General features: G+C 35.3%; 1 protein-coding gene across 1 annotated transcript; it reads right to left on the reverse strand.

The window, feature by feature from the left end:
* Positions 1 to 792: 792 nt before the first annotated feature.
* On the reverse strand, positions 793 to 11,517 carry LOC127873112 (zinc finger and BTB domain-containing protein 14-like). The gene is made up of 2 exons (XM_052416751.1): positions 11,114 to 11,517; positions 793 to 2,290 (listed from the first exon to the last, which is right to left on the reverse strand). Exons 1-2 carry the CDS (start codon positions 11,511 to 11,513, stop codon positions 858 to 860), a joined length of 1,833 nt encoding a protein of 610 aa, XP_052272711.1. The 5' UTR covers positions 11,514 to 11,517; the 3' UTR covers positions 793 to 857.
* Positions 11,518 to 11,738: the final 221 nt, after the last annotated feature.

The raw sequence follows: 11,738 nt of genomic DNA on the forward strand, positions 1-11,738 counted from the left end.
CCAAGATATGGCTCCGGACACAAAAGTGCCGGACGGACGGACGGACAGCCGGACGGACAACGCCAAAACAATATCCCTCCGCCTCTGGCGGGGGATAATAAAACTTGTGAAAATGTTTTATTCATTACATGTATTATTATAAATCAGCTATTACACAACCTCACATGCATGTACATGTAGGAACATTTCAAGTTACTTGAGTATTTTGACCATTACCATTTTGATCCCTAATTATTTTCATCCCTTGGGTCATTTTGACTCCTGGCTTTCAAAATCTACTGATATCCCTGAAGATGTTTTTAATATTCTGTATATTTAATCTATAACTTTGACACTATGCAACATCTTCATTTGCTGCAATGCAGTTGACATCACTTCAGGAAAACAAGCCAAGGCAAGAAAGAGATAATGTTAGTCACCAGCGGCAATATTAAATGCAAACTGACATTGGACAAAGCTCCATCACAGCCAAGTCATCAGGCTGTGTCTGAGCAAGATTTGCTCTAATGCCAGCACAAGCGCTTAGCAAACATTTGCAGAATACTGGTCTAAAGATGTACTTCTAGATTATTTACAAGGTTTCACTATAGCCATATAATCTAATTATGAACTTTAAATTGAGACAAATGTTTGGACCAAGTTTCATGAAGATTGAACAAAAAATTTGGCCTCTAGAGTGTTAAAAAGGTAAATGTTGACAATGCACAAGGGACAAAAAGCTACCACAAAAGTTCACCTTGGGCACATTGTGCACAGGTGAGCTAAAACAGTAAGATTCAAAAAAGCTCTACAGTAGCATTCATTTAAAAGTTAAACAACTGGTGTTTAACTTTTTGAGTATTTTATTCAGTAACAATTTACTGAGAAACAATTTCCTGAGAAACAATCTGAAGGGGGAAATGTTGTATCGTATATGAAATTTCTGTGCCATTGTTAGTTATAGCAATGGGAACAGTTTCCCCTGTAGAGGAAGTCACATTCATGATTTGAGTGGTGCCTTCTTCACATTCTGGCACTTGTAGCTCCAACATTTCCATTTGAACGGCAGGTTCCTCGTCCACAATATGGTCTTCCAGTTGTACACCTGAATTTTTCAAGTAATCCGTTAATCGAAGCTTTTTGGCTGGCTTCTGTCCAATATCATGTGTTTTATAGTAGTGTTCTTTGAGTTTATCAAAGCGTGTGCTATTAAATGCACACAAAGTACACTGAAACGGCCTTGTGGAATTGTGCAATAGCATGTGACGTTTAAGGTTCTTTTCCAGTGAAAATCTTATCCCACATGAGCCACACACATGGGGTTTCTCCTTTGTATGTACCATCGTGTGGAATTTCAGGTTGCTCTTTTTGGTTGTTTGGTAATCACATCCTGGTTCTGAGCACTTGAACATGTCTCCAGTATGCAGGAGAAAGTGTTCCTTTAGCTGGACCTTATGCACAGTAGCATAGCCACATATGTTACAGATGTAGTCTTTGGTGGATTTGTGTACAGCCAAATGGGTCTTCAGAGCATGCTTCCATTTGAAACTGGCTTTACACAAGCTACACACAAATGGTCGATTCTGAGAATGCTTTGGAAGATGCTGATATAACTTTGCTTTGGAGTCAAATTTAGAGGAACAAAAGTTGCACACAAATTCTGTAGAAGTGTTATGAGTTTGGACATGCTCAATCAAGTGTTCCAAGCTTGTTTTATGTTGATCAGTCTCTGGACACTTCCAGTAACAATGCAAGCAAACACCTTCGATGACCATGTGCTCCAGTTCATGCTCGTTAAATTCAGAGAGTTTATTAGCGGTGTAACCACAATGCTCACAAATGTATTTGAGATTTTTAGCATCCTTAAAAACGGCACTATGAAGCTCATAAATTGGATCATTTGTATCAATTTCCTTGCCATCATTGAAACATTCAGTTGTTTCGTTTTCATTTTCTGACATGTCCTTTTCTACCTTTATCCAATCTATAACTTCATCCTCGAATTTTCTAGGTTTTATCACTCGTCCTCTTTTACTAACTCTTACAGGAGTATCCTCCACAACTTCATCAGTCGCTATTCTAGAGACTTCTTTGACACTAGTGTCACCATCATTTAAATTTTCTTTTTCACTATTTCCGCCATTATTAGAAGTCTCGTCTACATTTTCAACAGGCTGTTTCCTGGGCCTGCCTCTTTTCTTGCATGACTTGATGAGAGGTATGTCAGAAGCCTGATCACATGTTTGAGTTGACACGTCAAGTGATTCGCTTTGTGTCACAATAAAGCCTTGCTGGTACAGATTACAGAAACCTGAAAAAAGCGACCAGCAAAAGATTATGTTTGTAATCAGGTAATGATATATACATTGTACAACACCTTCACATAAATTAATAAATAGATAATTTGAAAATCACTGCATTGCAACTTCAATGGTGTTGTTTTTACACATAATAACAAAGAGTTTGACTGTCCCATAAGGCTTGTTGCCTGCAATGTATATATGAATGAAGTTGCAGCACATGAAACTTCTGTACTACATCATCTGATACAATTGTGTAACCTTCTGACTTCCCCTCCAGTGCTAACAGCAAGTCGCCTAGGTCAGAAGATAAGATTAAAAGTATTTCTACTATCAACTTAACCAACTGGATAGCCTTAACTTATTGTAAATGTTTTAAAGTTTACAGGCCTGCATTCTGTTTGTGTGTCATAGATTTAGAGGAATGGCCGTCTGCAAAATGTGCACACGCCATTTACCAGATTCAGCCCATGTGAGTAAAATAGCATCAAGGAAACAAACAATTTTCTTCACATTGCCAGACAGTAATGGATTCAAACATGTTTCTGTAAAATAACTATTGTACTTGTTATGTTATTATGTATTAATATTAGGTTTGGCATATTGACCGGGCCGGCGGTCAATACCCGGTTAGAAACTGGTCAATACTGGTCATTACTGGTCGATTGAAAATTATAGCATTTAAACACAACATTAGGAAGACTTTAAGCTATTCTATATCAAATCAATCATTATTTGGTAATTGATAAACTTTGTTTTGAGCTATTTATTGTTAAAAAATCTTTCAAGTTGTAAAAATTTTCTTCTTTATTACTTATGGAAATGGCCTCAAATACATAAGGACTAAGGCAATATCTTTATCTCAGTGTATCACATCTGTTACTAAAGTATGATTACTATTGTAGTTACCATAGTATTTCACTGATCTATTGATATATCTATTTGATAAACAGATGGACAAACAGAACTCTTGTGTTTTCTAGGGTTATAAATCTGGCCCCTAAGCCTTAATTGGCAATAAAATGCATGCAGTGTTATGTCTCTGATATTGACAATGAAGCAAATCTGCCCTTAGGCTATTTCATATCACTCAAAGAAAAGGAGATAACTTGCTATTAATTTAATAGTTACTTCTAACTTGTCTCCTTTCGTTATTAAGAGGTATATTTTGTTTCCTTTCATATTGGTCTTCAAATGAATAAGCAATCAAAGTTCTTGATTTTGCCAACAAACAATGTTTTCCAATTGTGGGTCTACTCAAGACTCTTCTTTTCAATTATTTTTTTTTGTTAATAATTATTTTTATATCAATGGAAAATATAAAAAAATCATTTTTGTGTTTAAAAAGCATTTAAAGAAATCTAGGCAAGAATACATGACAAGTATTAAAGGGTCGTGTTAAAAAGGTGAACAACTAATACACAGTAATTGACAAATTAAATCAAGCACAGAATTATCTGAACATTCGTTAGAATTGAAAAAAAGTTCAATCGACCAGAAAAATCCAATTGACCAACTTTGACTGATTTGCAAAATTTTGAGATATTGGCCAACAAATTGCATAAACAGGTATAAAATAGTGGGTATTTATAGCTGAATACATTATTGGCAACATGTCTGTTTTATTTATATTTTCAATATTGTTTAAATTAAGCATGAAATATTAATCAAAATTGGGGGTAAAGTTCAATCGACGAGTAATGACCACTTCAGGAGTATTGACCAGGGCGGTTTTAACCGGTAAAAACCGCGGGTTAAAACTGGGGGCGTCGATTGGTGCCAACCCTGATTAATATATTTTGTTTTTCATACAGAAAGAAATTTTTCATCTTAAAATTTGTGCAGTGTTTAGTTGGCTTTCTTATCGCCATCAGTATCAAGATGGCAGCTGTTTGAGTACAAGGCAGTTAATTTAAATTGTAAAAACATGCCCATTCCTGTCAATCATGTTTCACAAATCCTTCATTTTAATCTAGAAGAAAATCACCATTCATGGTTTGAGGATTATTTTTTGCATTTCACCTTTTTTTTTAAATCGCCACACGAGTCTCTTTATAAAAACACACCTAGTTGCAATAATCCACCTCCCAGCTATTGACCCTCTTGGTTGCTGGGAGTTGCAACTGATTAAGGCATTTTTTCATGTAAACTTCAATGGATAATATGACCCACACTATTTTCTGGCTTAAATAAACACAAAAAGATGATAAATATTATATATCCATAATGCACAAATAAAAACAACTTTATGTGATATGGTGAGATGGAAGAATAATTATATTAAACCAAGTTTCTTATATGCTGTTTTTTTTACTCTGATGTTTGGGAGTAAAAAAACACATTAAAACTTGATTTTGGGGGAAAATAAGGAAAGTCTCAAATAATCAATTTAACATATTTTACTGTTTTTAAAACAAATTCAAGTCAACGGATAATTTAATTATGAAATATTTTTATATTTTTTTACACTGTATCAGGTTAACTTTTATGTTTAAAAATAAATATTTTTCATATTTATTTTTTTAGATATCATTGTTTGGGGAAATTCTCTGTAAGAGGGGAAACATACGTCTAGGGGAAAGGGCCGATATTTGGCGGGTCTCAAAGAAAAAAAACCCTGAAGTGTCAACGGTTAATGGAAATGTGTAACTGTAAAGTTTTTACACTGGACAACGCAGAGTATTCAGAATTCAAAAATGTGAACATTGACTATCTATACTACATTGTAGATACCGGAAGATTTGTGTCTTACGGACCAAAAGTGATACATCAACTATCTGCAGAATCTCCATTAGACAGATGGGATCGTCAATTCAAAACTTCTGCTTTTCGTTTTTTTATCAAGGTTTTGTTTTGAGCATATCTCCATAAAAGACACGCAAATTGATGTTGATGGTAACAGGTCTTTTGTTTGTTACTATGTTTTCAATTGAGTAAACCCAATTTTATCAAAAACACATGGGGTATAATTTTTTTACATGGTTTTGGGCTTTATCAAGAACAACTTTGAGCTGTATGTAATAACTCATAAAAGCTCAAAGCATTCAAGAACAACTATTTCGCACTTTCTTCTTAAATGTTCTGAGCTTAAAGGAATACATACATGTATTATTTTGTATGAACAGCTCAGAGTTCTTCCTGATAAAACGAAATTCCAAGTAAACAAAATAAGTTGCAAGTTCGTCTGTAAAATCAATCAACCTAAAACATTGTAACAAACACAATAACTGTTATCATAGACATCAATTTGCCTGTTTTTATTGATAAATGCTCAAAACAAACAAGAGGGCCCTGTATCGCTCCACTGCTGAAAAAAAGGCTGAAACAAATATTCTCTGCATGTGCAAATACTTAAATATAGGCCCTATTTAAGCACATGTACAGTTGTGTGACCCCCTGGGCTGGGTCAAATTTAACCCCAGAGGCATAATTTGAGCAAACTTTGTAGAGGACTACTATATCTCACTACATACAAAATGTGGTAGTCCTAGGTCTTAGAGTTAATGACAAGAATAATTTTAAATTTTTCACAAAATAAGCAAGATATAAGCGTATTGTTCAATTTTGTGACCCGCGGGTCAGGGTCAAATTTGACCCAAAGGGCATAATTTGAACAAACTTGGTGGAGGACTATAAGATGTTACTGCACACCAAATTTGGTAGCCATAGTCCGAATGGTTTTCGACAAGAAGATTTTTTAAGATTTCACAAAATAGGCGCTTTATAAGCTTTTATTCAATTTTTTGACCCCCCGGGGCAGGGTCAAAGTTGACCCCAGAGGCATTATTTGAACAAATTTGGTAGCGGTTTATTAGATGTCACTACATACCAAATTTGGTAGCCCAAGGCCCAATGGTTACGGACAAGCAGATTTTTTAAGTTTTCACAAAATAGGCCCCATATAAGCGTATGTTCAGTTTTGTGACCCCGGGCAGGGTCAAATTTGACACAAGGGGCATAATTTGAACAAACTTGGTAGAGAACTATTAGATGTCACTACACACCAAATTTGGTAGCCCTATGCCTTATGGTTAAGGACAATAAGATTTTTAAAGTTTTCACAAAATAGGCACTATATAAGCATATAATCGATTTTGTGGCCCCCAGGGCAGGGTCAATTATGACCCCTGGGGCATAATTTGAACAAACTAAGTAGAGGACTATACAATGTCACTACATACCAAATTGTGTAGCCCTAGGCCTAATGGTTATGGACAAGAATTTTTTTAAGTTTTCACAAAAAGGCATTATATAAGCATATGTTCAATTTTGTGACCTCCGGGGCAGGGTCAAATTTGACCCCAGGGATAAAATTTGAACAAATTTGGTAGAGGACTATTTGATGTCACTACATACCAAATTTGATAGCCCTAGGCCGATTGGTTATGGACAAGAGGATTTTTGAAGTTTTCCCAAAATAGGCCTTATATAAGCATATGTTCAATTTTGTGACCCCCCGGGGCAGGGTCAAATTTGACCCCAAGGTCATAATTTGAACAAACTTGGTAGAGAACTATAAGATGTCACTACATACCAAATTTGGTAGCCCTAGGCCCAATGGTTATGGACAGAAGATTTTTAAAGTTTTCACAAAACAAGCACTTTATAAGCATATATTCAATTTTGTGACCCCCGGGGCAGTTTAAAATTTGATTCCCACAATAGGCCTTATATGAGCATATGTTCAATTTTGTGACCCTCGGGGCAGGGTCAAACTTGACCCCAGGCATAATTTGAACAAACTTGGTAGAGGACTATAAGATGTCACTACATACCAAATTTGGTAGCCATAGGCCGAATGGTTATGGATAAAAAGATTTTTAAAGTTTTCACAAAATAAGCTATTTATAAGCATATATTCAATTGTGTTACCCCCGGGGCAGTTTCAAATTTGACCCCAGGGGCATAATTTGAACAAACTAAGAAGAGAACTAATACATGTCACTACATACCAAATTTGGTAGCCCTATGCCATACAGTTATGGACAGAAGATTTGTAAAGTTTTCACAAAATAGGCCTTATAATTATAAGCATATGTTCAATTTTGTGACCCTTGGGACAGGGTCAAACTTGACCCCAGGGGCATAATTTGAGCAAACTTAGTAGAGGACTCTAAGATGTCACTACATACCAAATTTGGTAGCCCTAGGCCCAATGGATATGGACAAGCAGATTTTTAAAGTTTTCACAAAACAAGCACTTTATAAGCATATATTCAATTTTGTGACGCCCCAGCCAGTTTCAAATTTGACCCCAGGGGCATAATTTGAACTAACTAAGAAGAGAACAATTACATGTCACTACATACCAAATTTGGTAGCCCTATGCCATATGGTTATGGACAAGCAGATTTTTAAAGTTTTCACAAAAATGGCCTTATATAAGCATATGTTCAATTTTGTGACCCTTGGGGCAGGGTCAAACTTGACACCAGGGGCATAATTTGAACAAACTTGGTAGAGGACTATAAGATGCCACTACATACCAAATTTGGTAGCCCTAGGCCCAATGGTTATGGACGAGAAAATTTATAAAGTTTTCACAAATAGACCCTATATAAACATATGTTCAATTTTCTGACCCCCGGGGCAGGGTCAAATTTGACCCCAGGGGCATAATTTGAACAAATTTGAAAGAGGATCACCCCAGGAACATTCCTGAGAAATTTCATCAGAATTGGACCAGTAGTTTAGAAGAAGATGTTAAAAGGAAAAGTTAACGCACGCACGCACGCACGACGGACACAGGACCATGCCATAAGCCCCTCTGGCCTTTGGCCAGTGGAGCTAAAATTGATAAAAAACTGTTATCGAACCAAACAATTCAATATATCTAACGGAGGTTTTGGAGATAGTCAGTTAAGCCTGATTGGTTGATCATATACTAGAGCTATATTGCCAAGGATTCAGAAGATAGTTGCTATGCACATAAGCATATTTTCAAATTCGAAATACTCTACGTTTTCCATTGAAAAACTGACTCCATTTTGTGTGCCGTTGACATGTTTTAAACTTTGATTAATATAATAATTCTGCGAGCACATGTCATCAAGTAAATTGTTTTAAAGGGATTTCAGTAGATTTTGAAAACCAGGAGTCAAAATGGCAGTGTCCGACAAATCCATTGCCCGGAGCCCGGGGGCTACCGAAATTTTTCATAGGGCTACTGAAATTTTCCAGCTGACGCCCGCCAGGCTACTATAAATCTATAAGAGCGGTAGCCCGGTTTATTGACAAACATACGTAGAACAAACACGCTGACCATGTGTTTGTACACTGTGTATTGCTTATAATCCGATAACAAAGTGCAATCAATTATCTAATCAGTCACTGATCACTTGCGGTAATGTCTTAAACAGTAACAGTGTATTTTAATCATCCAATCAGAATCAACATTTGTCGTCTGCTAATAATGAGAGCCGGTTTGATAGTTGGCGGACATGATGCAACATCATTTCGCAGTTTGGCATTCTTTGTTAACCGCAACAATGAGTAATAGCGACAACGTTTTTGATGTCGTTAAATATCCAAGGACGCCAAACATTAAAAAAATCAAAACAATAGCGGATTCATCAAAACGGTAACGAAACCGAAACTGAATATTAATGACAACTTTGTGAACGCGGTTAACACTTGCTAATTAGTTTGCATTGTCAATTAATAATTGGATTAATCGACTGTTAATCAATAATTCCATATATGCCCAATTTATATTTTTAAAACCAAATTATGGGTGGGTAATATAGACGATAAGAGTCATAAACACAAACGTTTGAAATTTTCTAAAATGTCAAATGAATTTCGGCATATGGTTCTATTTAAAGATATGATGAAATAAGCTCCCAATCAGGACCGTTGTATTGCAACATGCGTAAATAACCTGCCACGGTTTGCACGCGTTGTGTACAGCTATTTTAGGTTACAAAATTCTACATTTAAAAAATAAATTTCTTTGTCCTGATAAAAAGCGCGCGAAAATTGGCGTGGGTGAATTTATTTGTAAATAAAAATTTCGTAGCGGGTACAGCATTGAGATCATTTAATTACCATTAAAAGTTTCGTTGTGAATTTCAACTAAAGTACCAGGGTATCTCGCGAATTATTTGGCATTGACATTTTCTCTTAATAAAATTTCATGTAAACACGCTGTATCGTTATCGTACGCTGTATCAGTTCCTTTATTATTGAAACAATTATTGTATTGTATACTGACTGCACACAAGTGTCGTACGGATGCAATACGTAAATTCGGACAGTACTTAAAGTCGGACACAAGTAAATAAATGATTTAATACTCTTGATTTCTTGAAACTCGGTATTTGTTGTTAAAAAGGGCAATTGCATTGATTAACACCATACGAGTCAATCGTATTGATCATCTAAACGCTTTATTTACGTTTACGAATTAACGTGCTGTCCAAATTTAAGTACACATACATGTGCACATACATGTAATATCTATATGTAGTATATGATTTTCTTTGGTTCATTTACATTTAAGTACACGGTGCCTGTACTGTAACATTAATTTACGATATTGACTGTGTACATCAGACTACTTGCTGTTTTATGTATATGTATGTATACATATTATGTATATGTAAATGAAGAAATAAAATAAAGATGAAAACCTGCCTCTTATCATTTTGTAGGAAAATTTTATGGGCTACCAAATATTTTTATTAGTAGCCCAGTGGGCTACCTGAAAAATAAGAAATTTGTCGGACACTGCCGAAGGTCGCAAAATAATAAGAGGTCAAAATAAAAATGATAATGGTCAAAATACTTAAGTAACTTGAAATGTTCCAAAATGCAGGTTTAAGGTATTGTAGTAGCTTATTTATCATAATAATGAATAAAACATATTCACAAAAGCTTTATTATTTCCATAAATGAACATTTCTGGTCTTTTTTCAAGTTGGATTGTGGAAAACAAATGTGTCAAAATGATGCAAGGCTATTTTTTTTTCAGGAGTCAAAAATGAGAAAATTGCAACTTTCTTGCATCAAAATGCAGGATTCTGCTTCAATTAAAATTACTGTTTTAATTTGTGCATTAACAATACATTTATTATCTGTTTGTGTTTATTTATGCCAGAAATTATTTAATTATGCTCATTTTACCTATTACAGTGCCGCCTGGATTCAAGGCAAAATAATTGACATGAAAAAACTCATTATGATCTGTTTGTGTTTATTTATGCCAAAAATTGTTTAACAGGGATGGAAACTAAGGTTTTACAATTGGTTGCCCACATGGGCAACCATCTTAAGCATTTTGGTTGCCCAGCTAATTATAATAATTATATTATAAGACTTTCTTTAAATAGAATAAAAGAAAACTTAAAAACAACATTGCTTAATTGACAAACTTTCTGTGTATTATGTCCAAATATAAGTTTGAGTAAAATCATTTCATTGCCTTTGATAAATGAATTTTATTAAACTAATTATGAACTCATAGTTGCCAATTTTATTAAATGTTTAATTGCACTGAAATGCTTCAAGCTGAAAAAGCAAGTTGCCCAGCCCGACTACTAACTTTAGAATTTGAGTTGCCCAGGCCAAAATGAACTGGCTCCGGGCAACCACTAATTTCCATCCCTGTTTAATGATACTCATTCTACCTATTACAGTGCCGCCTGGATTCCAGGCGGTAGACTTGCCATGAAAAATCGCGTTACGAGTTGCAACTCCCAGAAATCGGAGGGTCAATAGCTGGGAGTTGGACTAATGCACATAGTCCATAGTTACTTGCAATACATATGTTATATGCAACAGCTAAGGTAATGGTGGTCTACTGTGCAGTTTCCATGGTTGCCAGTGATACATACCGATGATGCTAGTAAGCTGCATTATCTTTGCCACTTCAGCAATTTCTGTCACTATGTTGTCCTCAAGACTGATGGAACTTGTATACATAAAGTCTATAATTTTCTCAATAGCCGTGGAGTATGCATGGTACCCGGAGACCTCTGTGTCAATGTGAATCTCAATAAGCTGTGGACTTTTCTCACAATATTCCCTAGGAATGTCTGCATCGCAAAATAATTTATTAAAATAGGGACTGGCAGACGCCAAAACGCAAGCGTGTGCGTGAAATTGAAAGTCGAATATTTGAATTATAACATCGCACAGTTTTTGAACTGATCTTTGTTTATTTAAAAGGCTGAATATCAGAGAATTATGTTTATTATCGTGAAAAAATCTCGAAGAACTGTCAAAGGAATCCATCTTGGAAACTGCATTTAATAATTATCCTCAGATGATTGGTTGTTCGAATGACTATACCGCATTGCCCATGTGATGGTTACATACCACAATGCGCTAAATACCAGTTGCGGACAGAATCAGATCTAAGATGGAGTAAATCCAAAGATTCATCAATAAACATACGGAAACTCACGATAACACCAATCTTTGTGTGTTTTAAAGAGCTTTGGTAAATGTTAGAAAATA

Source organism: Dreissena polymorpha, chromosome 3 (genome assembly GCF_020536995.1).
Source record: "Dreissena polymorpha isolate Duluth1 chromosome 3, UMN_Dpol_1.0, whole genome shotgun sequence".
NCBI lineage: Eukaryota > Metazoa > Mollusca > Bivalvia > Myida > Dreissenidae > Dreissena > Dreissena polymorpha.